The sequence below is a fragment of the Typopeltis vanoorti genome, chromosome 21 (genome assembly GCF_054136105.1).
Source record: "Typopeltis vanoorti isolate ZY-2024b chromosome 21, IOZ_Tvanoo_1.0, whole genome shotgun sequence".
In the NCBI taxonomy this organism is placed as follows: Eukaryota; Metazoa; Arthropoda; class Arachnida; order Uropygi; family Thelyphonidae; genus Typopeltis; species Typopeltis vanoorti.
The window spans coordinates 58,545,111-58,561,694 of NC_143569.1; the positions used below are offsets into that span (position 1 = coordinate 58,545,111).

Genomic DNA, 16,584 nt, shown 5'->3' on the forward strand with positions numbered 1-16,584 from the left:
GACTTGCAATTTCAAATGGATGCTTATGACAGGTGCATCAACTTAATAAAAAAAAATTTTATTGATAGTGTTGCTATCTATGGTCGAGGCTGAGAACGTTTCAGACTGCCCTCATATGTGTATGCTCCAGATGATCTTTATGTGAAGGTTGAAACATCGAGTGTTTATTTTGGTTCATATTAAGCTAAAGTTTTACTCTACTGTGGTAGTTGTTTACATAATTTTCATGATGTGTTCTGATCAGCATGTAAGCCTGAAGGAAAGGTCTGCAGTGGCAGTTTTGATAGTCCCGACACCAGGTAAGACACAATGCCCAATGATGAATTGTGAATAGTGGCACACAATTAGGATGTTGGCTCCCATAGTATGTAGAATATGCTGTACTGTTTGCTACCTGATACTGCTTTGACCTCTGACAAATTGTACAGACCAACTGCAGCACAAATCACATCCAATGAAATCGGATGTGATTTGTGCTGCAGTTGGTCTGTACAAGCCTGGACATTCTATATTGATCCTGGTCATCAGTGGCATGTGGTCAGCCATGACGTACTCGCTGGGCACTGGTACGTCTGTTGATGGTATACTTGCAGTGGACCCTTGACACATCATCCTCAAGAACACTAGGGTTCTTACCATTTGGGCAATAGAATGACCCATCTGTCTCATGCAAATAAATACATTCAAGATCAGTGTCGCTAAGATTGCCACGCTTACCCTTGTTCATCAATTGAATGCACTGTTGGGAATTCCCAGTGTCTGCTATTTACCATCTGCATTTGGTTTGGGTATGTTTCACTCTATGCAGGAAAAGATGTCATCACCTGTATCTCTAATGTTTTGTCTCTTGGGTGTATATTCATTATAAAAAAATATAAACAGTTATATATAATGGCATTTTGTTTGATCTAGAATAGTACATCTATGAGATCCATTGTATCAGTTGGACCTGAAATGTATTGTTCAGAGAAAACTTGAAATATAAAATAGAATTTTTGGAATTTGTTTTAAAGAAATTAACACAGTAATTCTAATTCATATAGTTTATAATTATAACTTTAGGAGGTGATGATAATCTCTTGAAAGGATGGGATATTAGGATAGGTGGTGATAAACCATTATTTCATAACAAAAGGTAATTTAATAATTTTATACTTGATTCCAAGTTAAAGTGTGCAGAAAGTGCACAGATCACCATTGTTTTACATCTGTTTAACATAAGTTTAAGAGATCAATTATAATATATGATAGCTTTTATTTTATTACTTTTTATGGTTATATTTCTTGTTTTGAAATATCATTAAATAGTACATTTTATTTTCTTGCAGTGTAATATTTAACATCAAATAGTAAATAGTATATTACAGTCATGCTGTATACTGCTTATAACAATGGTTTGAGATGGAACAAGCTACAGAAATACTCATATAGAAGCATCTATTTGTGTAGTCTTTGAGTCATTATTCCATTGTTCAGTTCCCCCCCCTCTTTTAATAGTTTTATATATATATATATATTTTTTTTAAAGAATAAATATTTAATGACTTTAAACCGAGATAAAATATAAAGTTTTAATGAAAACGATGGCGTGCTTAAGGGTCAAAGCTGTATAACTGAGAGGAGACCTCCACATAGCCTTTAAAGGAATGCAGAGAACTGACCAGGGCTTCTGACCTAATGTCCAATCCTCACCTTCTCGTGGTGCACCCTGTTGGGTATCTACCTGGATACTGAACGAACGAGGATGGGCTGCCAATTTGGGATTTAGCCGACCAAATTGTATTCTTATTGGCTTAAACCAATATACAAATGATGGTACAACATGACAAAATTTCATGCCGGCTGGGGCGTCACCCGGTTAAACAAGTCCCCCGTTGTTTTTTCCAGGGAACCAGGGCGAACAGCGAAAAGTCAGCTACTGGAACAAATCTGAAAGCACACCCCCAACATAACCAAAGTTAAAGATCAGTACTGTCAACATAAGAAGCCTGAATGGCAAAGAAATGGAGCTAGCTGAGGAATTAGATAAGTACCAGATTGACATGATAGGGGTGACTGAAACAAAAAAGACAAAAACTGGTGAGATCTATCTGAGCAATAAATACAAGATGTTATATTCAGGCAATGACAATAATGGAAAAGAAGGAGTAGCCATAATAATCAACACAAAATACAAGACTAATCTTCTTGAATGGGGCAGTCTCAAGTAGAGTGATGTGGGCAAATATCAGAATGGGGGAATTGGACAATGAGATTTATTTGTGCCTATGGTCCCACAGAAGGTTCTACTAAGGTAGAAGTGGAGGAATTTTTTGATGCTTTAGAGAAAGCAACTGACACAATGAAAAAGGAAAAGTTGGTCCTTGTTGGGGATCTAAATAGCAGAGTAGGTAATGATTGTCAGACATATGAAAATATTTTGGGAAAATTTGGAGAAAAGAGCAAAGCTAATAATAATGGCAAATACCTGTTGGATTTCTGCTCAGGACATGGGCTGGTTATTACTAACACCATGTTCCAACATAAAAATGTGCACAAATTCACATGGAGAGAAGAGGCAAGGAATAAGAAAAGTCTCATTGACCATGTTATTGTTGATAGAGATGTTTTTCCACTGGCGCAGGACACCAGAGTGTACAGAGGATTTGAAATTGGAAGTGATGACTATTTAGTCTTGAGCAGGATAAAATTCAATTTCATATTGAAAAGAATGACATGTAAGAAAGTTTTAAAGCGAATAAAAGTTGAGCAGTTCTCAGATGTGAACTGTAGACTAAAATACACAAAGATTATTGAAGAAAAAATGGAAGAGTTTGAGAACAGGAACCAAACCTTGGAGATTCATTGGCAAGCCTTGAAGAAAACCCTGATTGATTCAGTCAGAGAGGCATGTGGTGAGGTTGTCTGCAAGGATAGAAAAATCAGAACTCCATGCTGGACACAGGAAGTTAAAGATTCAGTGAAGGAAAAGAAGAAAGCATATCAAAAGTTCCTGGCAAATAAGTCAGTTTTTACTATTAGAGAATATAGAGAGAAATGTAAGAAAGCTAAACACTGTGTAAAACTAGCTAAACAAAAGTCATGGGAGGACTTTGGCAAGAACATAGAAAATAAATATCAAGAAGGTGGTAAGATATTCTGGAGGTTGTTGAAGAAGCTTAAAAATGGAGGAATGAGTGCTGTAAAAGGAATTAGAGATGATAAAGGTGACATGAAAACTGGAGAAAAAGATATCCTTGAAGTATGGAGTAATTACTTCAAAAAATTGCTAAACGAAACAAGCAGTGATAGCACAGTATTTAAAAACACTCAACCAGCATACAGGCAGGAATACATATCCATACTTGAAGTAGAAAAAGCCATCAAAGGCTTAAAATGTGGAAAAGCAGCAGGAGTAAATGGTTGAATGTTAGTAAACAGAGATGTAATGTCCAGGCTTGCTATTTTAGCCTCTTCAAAAATAGGGATGTTTTTTATTTTATCTATAAAATGTTTTGAGTTTTTAATATAAGTATCCGAGAATTGACACAGAAAACGTTGCATTTTTCAAGTTGCTCTATCTAACGCGCTATTGTTTGTTGCATGCATGCTTGCAAGTTCTTGTGAACGCCAGTATTGAACAACTGCAGCATGGCTATCAGGGATGTTGTAACTCAAATTGCTGTTCAAATGTTCAGGATTAAGGAGGATTTCCCCGGACTCCATTTTCCTTTCAAACTCATCACTGCAGCGAAAAATGTTTTCGGATTTATCCCAGCAAACTGAGTGACTCTGTAGATCTTCATGAGGATTATTTGAGAAAAGAACATGACTGGATAGCGTAGATGCATGTGATCTTTTATAGGAGATGTCTCTCTTATGCTCCTCTATACTTAGTTCAATAGATTTGTTATTCTGCCCAAAATAAGGAATATTACAATCGCACCATGACTTGTATACACCTGGATATTTCAGGTTGTGATGAATAGGCTTCAGATGGCTTGTAAGAGAACGGACTTTAGGGAAGGTAGTGAAATTTGGAACACTCCCTATAGTCCGTTCTCTTATAGATTTTGCTAAGAAGATAGGAAATGAATATCATGAAGGTGGCAAAATATTATGGAGACTATTGAAAATAGTTTAGAAATCGAGGAAAGAGCACTATAAAAGAAATCAGAGATGATATAGATGACATGAAATCTTGACAAATTTAAAGATTGAAGATAAAAATATTCTATATATCTCTAGTAATTACTTTGAAAGATTGCTAAATGAAACAAGTAGTGACAACATGGCAGTAGAAAATATTCAAGAAGAATACTTTCAGGAGTACATTCAATCCTTGAGGTAGAAAATGCCATTGGCAACATGAAATGTGGAAAGATAGCTTGAATAGATGATATTTAACTATATATGCTCAAATTCAGGTTGATATCATCTTCTCCATAATTCAGAATGCATGATCAGATGATCAAATTCAGGATGATTAGAGTAGAGCTCCCATCTATAAAAAAATGGAAATAAAACCCACAGGTAAAATTTATGCAAGCATGCCTTGAGAAGAGGCTAAGAAAAAATGTGAAAAGAAATTGGTGAAAAAAAGCTTATTTTAGGCCAAAATAAGGACTGTTAAGATTAGGTTTTCAATTTCCAGTAGATAGGTTGAAAAATCATGGTAATATAACATGAATCTATAACTAAACTTTGTTGATCTGAAAAAAGCATATGGCAAGGTGCCAGGAGAAAAGCTTTCAAATTACTTTTGCAATGGGGGAGGGATCCTTTAAAGTTCTGATAAACACCTAGAACAAAAATGATATTAAAACAACTGATATAACAACAAGAAAGAACATATCTTATATAAATATATACAGGGTGGTGCAAAAGTAGCGAAGGGGTTTACAATAATAATAACTTTTTAAATTGTAAGTTTTGAATTTATTTCTCTTCAAAACAGTAACATACAATCCATGGAGAATTTTATAAGCTAGGTATGGAAGACTATGTCCTGTAAGTGACAGCCATTTTCAGCTTCACAGAGTTGGGCTCTTTTGAGAACATTTTTCATTACGCGTGTCAGAGTATCTGGTTAATTCCCATATTTTGGCTCAAATGTTCTCTTTGAGCTGCTATGTGGTTCTGGGTTTATTCACATATACCATCTCCTTAAGATGTCCGAAAAGAAAAAAGTGAAGTCATTAAATCTAACGAATGAGCAGGCCATTGAATGCTGAATTTCTTGAAATTAGACGTTCACCAAAAATCTCCCTTAAGACTCCTATCGTGGCTCGAGCAGTGTGTTCAGTGGCCCCATCCTGTTGGAACCACATCTCTGGAGTATCAGCAAGAGCTGGTCTTAAAAAATTGTTGATCATAATGTTCACTGGTTACAGTTATGGCATTGCCATTGTTGTCTTCAAAGAAAAATGGTCCAATAACACGTCTTGATTGCATCTATGAAAACGAAACGTCTAAATCTTTTCTTAAGATTCTTTGCAATGACCTTCGAGGTATTCTCAGCTCAGCAGCATGCCTTTGGATTGATGTTCTGAGGTTCTCCTCAATACTCTCCTGAACGCATTGAATATTCACATCACTTCAGGCAGAACGTAGTCTTGGCAGATCTCATACTGTACCTTGCTGCTGAAAAGTCCCACCAAGCATCGTCATTGATTCAGAGGGTGCATTTCACGCATTAAAATGACGGTGATATACTCATTTTGTCTGGATTATTGAATGATGATGTTCAGAATAAAGCTCTATGATCTTGATTCATTGCATAATGATGTAATGTTTCATACTGAATCTCCCAGGTGTACCTCACAAGCTCTGAAAAGAAAAATTAGAACAACATTGAATTTCAAAAAGTTATGATTTTTTTCAACTCCTTTGCTACTTTTGCTCCGCCCTGTGTGTGTGTGTGTGTGTGTGTATATATACACACACACACACATATATATATATATATTTTTAAAAAGAATTGAATGACAAAAACCGAGAAAAAAGGAAAAAGGTTTAATAGTATCACATGACTGGTTTCGGCTTTTTACAGCCTTCTCCAGGTGTTTTTATAAAAGAAAAAAACCTTAAACATTGAAGATAAAAAACTGTGAATAGCACAGGAAAGTCACTATACATATTTAACGTGAAAACGTTGTAGTTAACGTATTCAAAGTAGTTCCTTCGTTGGCCACATTTGGGTGAGCGTGTGCGTACGGCATCTCATAAGCGCCAGTATTTGATCACAGCAGAATGACAGTCTGGGAGGTTATAGCTTAAATTATTATTTAAATGTACAGGGTTGAGGATGATTTCTCTAGATTCTACAATTTTTCTCTCCAATTTGTCATGGCAATGGAAAATGTTCTTAGATCTGTCCCAAAGATTGTATGACCATGGTTTTCATCATCAGAATCAGCTGAAAAAAGAACATGGCTGGATAAAGCACTGGTACATGTTCTCTTGTAAGTGATGTCCCTCCCGTGCTCCTCCATACACAATTCAATAGACTTATTCGTCTGGCCAAAGTAAGGGATGTCGCAGTCACACCATATCTTATACACACCGGGATATTTTAGATTGTGATGGCTTTTTGTGCAGAGGTTTTTTCTTTTATAAAAACACCTGAAGAAGGCTGTTAAAAGCTGAAACTAGTCGTGTGATACTATTAAACCTTTATCCTTTTTTCTCGGTTTTTGTCATTTAGTTCTTTTTAAAAATATGTTTAACAACTGAGTAGATGAACCTCCATGCATATATATATATAAGAAGACATAAAATTGATTAATTTTTGTTCTAGGTGTTTCCCAAAACTTTCCAGACTTCCCCCCCATATATGGCGTAAATGCAACATTATACTGAGAGTCTATATTTAAATTGTAAATTAGCAGTTAAAATTGAAGGACATACAAAAGATTGATTTGATACAAAATCAGCTGTAAGAAAATAAGAATACATTCTTATTAGTCATCTATATTTCTCAATTATGAAAGAAAGTGGCATTTAAACTTATATCAAAATATATATCAAATATAACTCTTTATGCAGATTATATACTCCTAAACAAATTCCAGTGTAAGTCTCCAGGATTTTTTAAATAAATTGAATAACTCCTGTAACAAATTTGTAATGAAAATCACCAATAAAAATGGGCAGGAAAATGGAAACATCAAGCATTCTTAGTGGTTAACCTGTAGAACGAGTAAAATATTTCAGCTGTTTAAGTACACGTTTGGTGAAGATGGTAAATTCTTCTTCTTCTGCAACTTCTCCCACTTAAGTGGGGTCACTGTTGATAATGAGTCTCCTTCACACCTTCCTGTCTTGGGCTGTCACCACATCCAAGTTCTTCATCCTCAAGTCCTCTTCTACCAGCTCCCTCCATCTCTTCTTTGGCCGCCCATGCTTCCGCCTTCCTTGCACATCCATCTACATGACCAAACCATCTCAGCCTTGCCTCCTGTATTTTCGCTCCTAAGTTCGTAACTTTCACTATTCCCCTGACATAGTCATTTCTCAAACGATCCTTTCTGGTCACACCGCACATCCCCCTAAGCATTCTCATCTCTGCTACTTCCATCCTGCTGGTGTTATTTTTCCTCAGGGCCACAGTTTCTATAGCATATGTCATAGCTGGCCTCACTGCTGTCCTATAGATTTTGTTTTTCAGATTGAGCGACACCCTCTTATCGCATAACACTCCAGCCATCTCCCTCCAGTTCCTCCAACCCACTTGTGTCCTGCATCCCACTTCCTTCTCAGCTCCTCCATCTTCTTCCACTGTTGAACCTAAGTATCTAAAGTCTCTCACCTTCCTGATGACATTTCCTACCAGCTCCAGATCTGTCTCCTGTCCACCGCCCACTGTGCAACATATATACTCTGTCTTACTTCTGCTCAGTCTCATACCTCTCTCTTCCAGTACTCCATCTTTCCAGTTTAGTTCCCGCTTCTTCTCTTGAATCTGCACACAGCAAGATGTCATCTGCATACAACATTGTCCAAGCCGCATCTTCTCTCACCTCCTCTGTTACCACCTCCATCACAATATTAAACAGAAACGGACTTAATGCTGACCCTTGATGCAAGCCAACTGTTACTTGAAAACTTTCTGTCTGTCCCAGACAGGTCCGAACACTTGTCTTCACATTTCTGTACATTTCCCGCACCAACCTGATATATTTCTCCAGAACCTTCTTCTCCCTCAGACACCTCCAGACTTCTTGCCTTGGCACTCTATTGTATGCTTTCTCCAGATCAATAAATGCCAGATGTAGCTCCCTAAATTAAATATGCAAATAGCCAAAATACTAAACCAGGAAGTGTACAAGACAGCGTTCAAATTGATTTTAACATATGGATCTGAGAAAAAAAAAAACAGTTAATGCCTTTTTATTCCCGTATATAGGGAGTAGGCGAGGCTGTTTAGCCCTATCTAACTTTTGGAGACTGAGTGTGCAGTTCAATCTCCACTGGTACCCAATCAGAGATAGCTGGCTCAAGGCTATCACTAATTATACGCAGTGAAGAGAGATGATTCAACAAGTGCTGCCATCTCGTGGTTCCTAACCCTAACACTTGTATTTAATGTCTGAAATAATGTGGGTTCTACGGTCGATTTTCTTGAGTTTACAGGACGAAAAACCTGGGTTTCCAGGAGGAAAAACCCGCTAGTAGAGGAAATTTTCTGATGGGAGATTAGTAGTACTGTTATAGTGGACTGCACCATTTGAGGGTATATATATGAGTGATTTGGCAATGAGGAAATTTAACATGAAATAAACAACTACATGTTTTAACCATTAGAGAAGCTCATCAGCAGAAAATTTTCATCACTAATAGCCTAAAACATGTTGTTATTGGAACTTGCATGAGTTACAAGCATCTCGTGCAATTTCTAGAACAACTCCATAATAATATGGAATTGTTTTTTTACTGGCTAAAAATTTCCTCTGTATTGATCTTCTTTTCTAAATACTGAATATTGTATTTTAATTTATTAACTATTCCTCAAACCACTCCCAACCTCACATCCTCTGGCATTACCAAAATGTCAATTGCGATGATCTCTGTAATTTCTATTTCTCCTTTCCTTGGTCTGGTTATGGCTTCCACTCACCTAACCCTAACACCTGCCCCAAACGAGTCATAGAGATTATCCTAACTGACATGAAGGCCTTCATCCTCCATTCTACCAAAATCCTTGTCTGCTTTCCCAAACCCCTTCAACAGAAAATGTATAAAAATATTCAACTTTCTGCAGGTGACTTGTATCTAGAACTTCAGCCTTCATACTCAACCAATACCAAAGCATATAACAAATGCAAAACACTCATATCAGCAGATCTAAATCAGATTTCATTGAGGCCCACCTCAGAAATATTGCCTTTTGTCCAAATGGAAATCACTCCTTCTGGTCCCTTACCAGCACTGTTGGATGTAACTTCTGCCACTTGCACTTCCACCTCTCTCTCTCATCCTGATGGCTTCATTGTTACTTTATCTAGTGATCTTGTAGCATAACTCTTTTCCTCAAACTCCTGCATAGATGACAAAGGGAAATTGCCTCCTACCATCATGCAGTCTGAGCCCCCCCATGTGCCTCTTGTACTCTTTCAACAAAAAAGACGTCAGAAAATTACTGAATACCTTGGACACTAAAAGTCTTCTTGTCCTGATAACATTTCTCCAATTATACTCTGTTATACATAGCTGGTATTTCTTTCAGTGCTTGGAAGCAATCACATATCCAGCCTATTCCAGAAAAAGAGAACAAAAATCTATCATCAAACTACCATTGAATCAGCATCACCTGAGTCCTCTCCAAAATAATGGGAAACTCATCAATAATGAACTTGTAGGCTCATCAGTTAATCAGTGTCCGCTAGTATGGATTCTGCCATTCAAAGACCACAGCTCTCTTGTTTGCTTACATCACAAACTGCTGAATGGTTGCCATGAAAAGGTTTGACAAAACTTGCACTGTCACTCTTGACACTCCCAGAGCTTTTGACCATGTTTGACATTGAAACCTGCTAAACAAATTTCCATTCTTTGGTCTACTTGCCACCCTCTATATCTGAGTAGCCAGCTCTCTCTCTCTGCAAGTCATAATAAATAGAGCTCCCTCTCTTCATGCTTCATCACCATTACAGGAGTGCATCAAGGCTCTGTCCTATCGCCAGTCCTCTTTCTCCTATACATAAATGTCCTACTCACAATCACCACTAATCCTATCCACAACTTTGCAGACAATAGTGTACTCTCTTTATCCCATTCATTTGACAAACTATGTAGTACTCTGACATCCCAAGCTTCAAGATCATCTACAACTAGTGCCTTAAATGCTGATTTATATATGATCCTTCAATGGGCGAGGACAATATGGTCATCTTCAATGCCACCAAAACATAGTCATGCTTTTTCTCTTGCAAAATAGACCTCAGTTCACCTACTCTCTTCTTCTTCTTTTAACCCTTTTTATTGCCACTTCTGGCTGTAGGTGTCTCCCAATTCTCTCCATCTGTTTCTATCCTGAGCTTGTTGGGGCCAGGGAATTCCAATTGTTTTCTTTATATTGTCTGACCATCTTCTTTCAGGTCTTCCCACAGATCTTTTACCTTCATATGGCTGCCACTCTTGTAAAACTTTTGTCCTTGAGTCTTGTGATGTGTCCTGCCCATTTTCATTTCTTTTGAAGTATGTTTTCTCCGATATCTAAAAATTTTGTTTTAGTTCTTATTTCTTCATTTTTGATTTTATCTTTGTCTTCTTTCACCTACTCTTATCCTTAGTAATACTCAAATCATTAGACAAGATCAGATCTCTCTGTTTGGACTGACATTTATCTCTGGTGCCTCCTGGCATAAGCACATTACATCAATAGCTTCCTCAGAATCCAAAAAAACTAAGCATTCTCTTTCATTCAAGAAGCTATTTTGCATCCAACTAACTCTTAACTATATACAAATCCCAAATCTGCCCATGCTTAGAACATATGTTTGGGGTGGTGCACCCTAAATTTCTCTAAAAATTTTTCATACTGTCCAGAGGAGAACAGTTCAGCTCATAGATGATCCCTCTCTTACTAATTCACTCCAATTTCTATCTCACAGTGCAGCACTGTGTCTGTTCAGGTACTTCAATGATCATTGTTCCACTGAACTATCAACCATCATCCCTCTGTTTTCTGTTGTACCTGTTAATACAAGAGCAGCAACTGCCCCAGCATTCTTTTACTGTGCAACTGTAAATACATTGAAACCGCTTCTCCTCTTCCTCTTGTATTCCTCAAATCTCTGAAGCATCCTTCCTCATGGAGTATTCCCAAACAACTACAATCTGCAACTCTTCAAAAAATAAGTCAATATACTTTTATCTTAGTCCTCACATGCACTCCATACATAGCACTGATTTGCTTATAGGTCCTTTGACCTCTCTTATATGAGATCAACATTTAAAAAAAAAAAATAAAAAATACTCCTTACCAACTTCACTTTGAGTGATGATGGATGGCTCCTTAACTACTGTCTGTACAACTAATGCTGGGGTCCCACAAGGCTCTTCCTTCTATACATAAATGATCTAATCCAGTACACAGTTTTGCTGATGACAGCACATTATACTCCTCCTTTTCATTTGACAAACCCTGCAAAGCACAAATCACCACTACCAGAAACCTCTACTACCTTAAATTCCAATCTTCAAAGCATTCATCAATGGGGTTTGGATAACAGTATCAACTTCAGTGCTAGCAAAACACAGCTCTGCATTATTTTTCACAAAAAAGAACCATGTGCTTTCAATCTTACCCTTGACAATACTCAAATTTCTATTCAAGATGGGATTCACCATCTCAGAATAACTCTAACTTTTAATCAATCTTGGCACAAACATATCACAACTATTGCCTCCTCTGCATCCAAAAAATTAGGCTTTCTCTTTCACTTGAGGCATTAGTTTAACTCTGAACAGCTCTCAACCCTATACAAATCACAAATCTGCCTGACCATTGAATACTGCTCTCATATCTGTGGTAGTGGTGGTGCTGGTGCTGCTGCTTGCTGAGAGTTACATGAAAATAGGATCCTATACAGAAAAGAGCAGTTAGATTGATTGACGACCCCATGTCTCACTAATACACTCTACTTATTTTACCACGGGCATTCAGTTTCTGCAGCCTACATCTACAAATACTTCTGTGGCTACTGTTTATCAGAATTGGCATCAGTAATTCTTCCCATCCTCTTTCAAATTCATCCAAATGCATGTAGCAGCTAACCAGCACCCTCTCACAGTTCAACTCCAAACCCACAGAACAAATTTCTCCACTTCTTTGTTTACCCATTCCACTGCTACTGAAACAGCCTTCTACCAAAGATGTTTCCCAAGGCATACAATCTGCAACTTTTCAAAAATGTGAATAAATTCCTTATCGCCATCACTAGTAATGCACCTATTTTGGGATACTGTTTCTCCATACATAACCTACTGATATCTGTCTGACAGATAATTATCTAACTCATTAGTATTTCACTCTGTCTGTTCCAGTTTAGTCATCAACTTGTCCTATAGCAATCTATCAAAGAGTTTTGTAAAATTAAGTATATTACTATATATACATCTCCATTGTCCAATGCATTTGTCATCTTGTTGTAGTACATAAGTAGATTGGTAAAAACATGACTTTTTTTACATCTTGCTTACATATAAATGAAATTATTGAGAAGTTTAGCAAATATATGTGTTTATACAATTTGTCCTATTGAAATTAGTGTTGTATGATGATACTTGAAAGACACTAAGTGACCACTATATTCACACTTAAAATAATCAAGTGAACTTACTTCAGTGCATAAAATATTGTGAAACAAAGAAATATTATAAATTCTGCTTGTTTAATTTCAAAATTAAAATTAAGTATAGTTGACCCTTGAACAATGTGAGGGTTACGGGCGTTGACCTCCTGCATTGTTTGAAAATCCGCATAAAACTTTTGACTCCCCAAAAACTTAACTACTAATAGCCTACTGTTACTGGAAGCCTTACTGATAACACAATCAGCCAGTTAACACTTATTTTATATGGTATGTATGTATATATACTATATTCTTACAATGTTAAAAAAGAAAATGTTATTAAAGAAAATCATAAGCAAGTGAGAATGCATTTACAGTGCTGTACTGCACTGTATTTATTGATACCGTAAGTTTACGTTGTGTGTTTACAAGATAAATCGTATGTCTATCAGTACTTACATCAATATTGTCTTATATGATACAAAACACTGTAGATGTTATATGTATTACTAACACTAGACCAAAAACAAAACCAGAGAAGCATTCCTGAAAGTGAAAGAACTTAATGGAAAAGCAAAACATACACAGGCTAATAACATCAAGAACAAAGATGGGAACATAATCATTGATAAGGAAAAGATAAAAAGAAGATGGGTGGAATACTACTTATCAGATCTTTATGATGATGATAATGGTAACATGATAGATGATTTGCAACCCCTTAAGTTAAACATAGCATCAGAAGCTTCCTAATAATAAATCCCTTGAGTGCAATAATATTCTGGCTGAATTTCTAAAAGCTTTGAGTGGCTATAATAACTGTTTAGTGGAATCCATTCTGGACATCTATAAAACAATAGCATTACCTGACTCTTTTACAGCATCTATCTGCATACCAATTCCAAAGAAAAATAATGCACAATATTGCAAGGATTACAGAACTGTGAGCGTAATATCCCATGCATCTAAAATTATTTTAACCATTGTTAACAAAGAAATTGAAAGAGCCTTAATCGGTGAATTGAGTGAACAACAGAAAGACTTCAGAAGAGGAATGGGAACCATTAATTCTATCCTGGAACTAAAAATACTAATAGAAAAATCACTTGAAAGAAATAGGAATATATATATATGCTTCATTGATGTTCAGAAGGCCTTCGACCTGGTAAAACATAATAAAATGTTCAATATATTAGATAAATTAGACATAAAAGATCACATACTTAAGATTATAAAAATTATTTACACCAAACAGAAAATGCAGCTGTTTAACTCTGAGACTTCTGAAGTGAAAATAAAAAGAGGAGTAAGACAAGGTTATATCCTTTCACCAAATTTATTTAATATCTGTAGTGAGACAGTGATGAAAAAGATTGAAAAAAAATATATATATATAGGAATTAGTATCAACGGTATAAAATACAACAATCTTAGATATGCTGATGATACCATTTTAATAGCAAAAAACAGAAACAAATTAATCAAATTACTACAGCTACTAATTGAAGAAGGTAAAGAGTTTAGATTAGATATAAATGCAAAAAAAAAAATTTATGAAAATCTCAAAAGAAAACAGATCTGAGCCAGAAAGATTCATAAACAATATGAAAATTGAACATACAACAGAATACAAATATTTAGGCACCTACTTAACTGCAGATGGAAAGCAAGATAAAGAAATAAAAATAAAAACAGCCATAACTAAAGATGCCATCTGGAAAAGTAAATATCTGCTCAAAGGTTCTATGGGTATCAAGCAAAGAAAAGAATAATAAGAACATTAGTGTGGCCAGTTTTCACATATGGAAGTGAGACCTGGGTATTCAAGAAGAGTGTGAGACAACAGAAGCCTTTGAAATGTGGTGCTATAGGAAAGCTCTGAAAATCTCATGGACAGATTATGCGACAAATGCAGATGTCCTACAGAGAATGAGAACACAGAGATCTTTATTACAGGAAATGATCCAGAGAAAGATGAGACTGACAGGACATGTATTGAGGGGATGATCAGCAGGACAGAGGATATTAACAGTTTTAGAAGGAAAAATTATGGGAAAAAGATCAAGAGATAAAAAACTAAGGACATGGTTTGAAGATATAAGATCATGGACAGGATCACATTGCTATGCAGAAACAAAAAGGAAAGCCATCAATAGAGAGAACTGGAAGGACATGGTGCTGCATCCTCTCACTGTGGAAGCTTCATGATGATGATGATGAACACTAGACATTAAAAATGAAACGATTGCTTCTTTACCACCTCCACATTCCCTGGCCTACCCATAGCAACATTCAGATCCAGCTAAATATCTTTTTCTGTCTCCAGCTCAGACCATACTGACTCAAAATTATTGCCACTATCTCTCCTCACTCCAACACTTACTGTAGGCATAATCCCCTTGCTATCATCAACAGCATTCCTCTTTCACTTCTTGCTCTTCCTATCTTCACATACACATTATTTGCCTCTATTTCTGTTCCCATCACAGGATATCTTCATCAGTATCGTCTCTCAGCTATAACTTCTCATCTGCCCCTGCTTGCTCACTTTTATTGCCACTTATCTCATTTATCTCCTGAGATTGAACTACTGCTCTTGCACATCTGAGGATATCCCGTTCCTATGCCAACTATCCCCATACATATATTCACACTGCTTTCACTATCAACTTTTTATTACATGCCTTCCTATCCACCCCCATCTGTCTTTCCATTTCCCTGTTCATCTTGCATTCCTATTTCCTTATCTTCAGCTCTCCATTCACAAGCACTCCAGTCTCATCTGTTTCACTCCTCTGCTCTGCTCTTTGATCACCTCTTACCTCCTGTGATCTCCTGTTCACATCACACATCATTCAATTACATTTCCTTCTAGTAACAGTCTCTCTCTAGTTATGGTTTGACACATTTTTGTAAGTATTCCAAATACCAAAGTTCAGTGAATTCTGTCTGGTTATAGTCCAAGAATAACTTAATTAGAAAAGATGGACACATTTTTACAAATTACATCTAAAAATGGGTTAGGTTTATGTAGGCAAATTTTTATTTCAGCAAAATATGTTAACACTTATATGGAACAAACATTTACATTTTATTTTATTTAATTTATTATTATTTATTATTAATATTTATTTTATTTTATTTTGCTGATTGTTGATTATAATAAATTTTACAGTAAATGTTTTTTCCGCTTCGTGTTAACATAATTTTGACATACCCTGTATATGAAAAAGTACCTACCTTCAGAGTTCATAATCACTTTGCACAGTGGGAAATAAAAATGCAGTGTTGTTTCAAATAGTAAACAGAAAAGAATGTTAGCAAAACATCATTAGTTGGCTTAATCACAACACAGCAGTTTAAAAAAAAAAAACACTAAATATTTTGATTTAATATTTTGTCCATAGTGACTGAGGCATTTTCAAGGTTAGTGATTCCTAAAATGAGATAGATAACATAATTGAATAAAAACAAACAATTTCAAGTAAGTATTCAAATATTCTGACTATGTCTTCTGAATGAAGTTAAAAGTCATCAGTTTTTTTTTTGAGTTAAATGGTGAATAACAGTCTAAAATATTTGACAGTATTTACATCCAAATATGCTCATATTATGAGCTATTTGTAAATCATATGTAAACCATATTGTCAGAAAAACTGTTACCCTCTTACAGCACGAAGGGTGCCAAGAACTAATCTGCTATTCAACTTTTTCATAATCATATTATTTTGATGTTGTCTTCATTTTGCTGAAGATATACCATCATCATCAAATTTCTGACATATATCTCATAGGGTGTATAGGATAT

The 16,584-nt window shown here is 36.0% G+C and overlaps 1 protein-coding gene across 4 annotated transcripts in view; it reads left to right on the forward strand.

Moving 5' to 3' along the window:
- The window catches only part of LOC150094880 (diphthine methyltransferase), a 154,600-nt gene that overhangs the window by 93,950 nt on the left and 44,066 nt on the right, over window positions 1–16,584 (forward strand). For all 4 annotated transcript variants that reach the window (XM_090411429.1, XM_090411431.1, XM_090411430.1 and 1 more), the window contains exon 5: window positions 1,063–1,135. In XM_090411429.1, coding sequence (XP_090267555.1) covers window positions 1,063–1,135 — 73 coding nt within the window. The remainder of the gene's footprint in view (window positions 1–1,062; window positions 1,136–16,584) is intronic.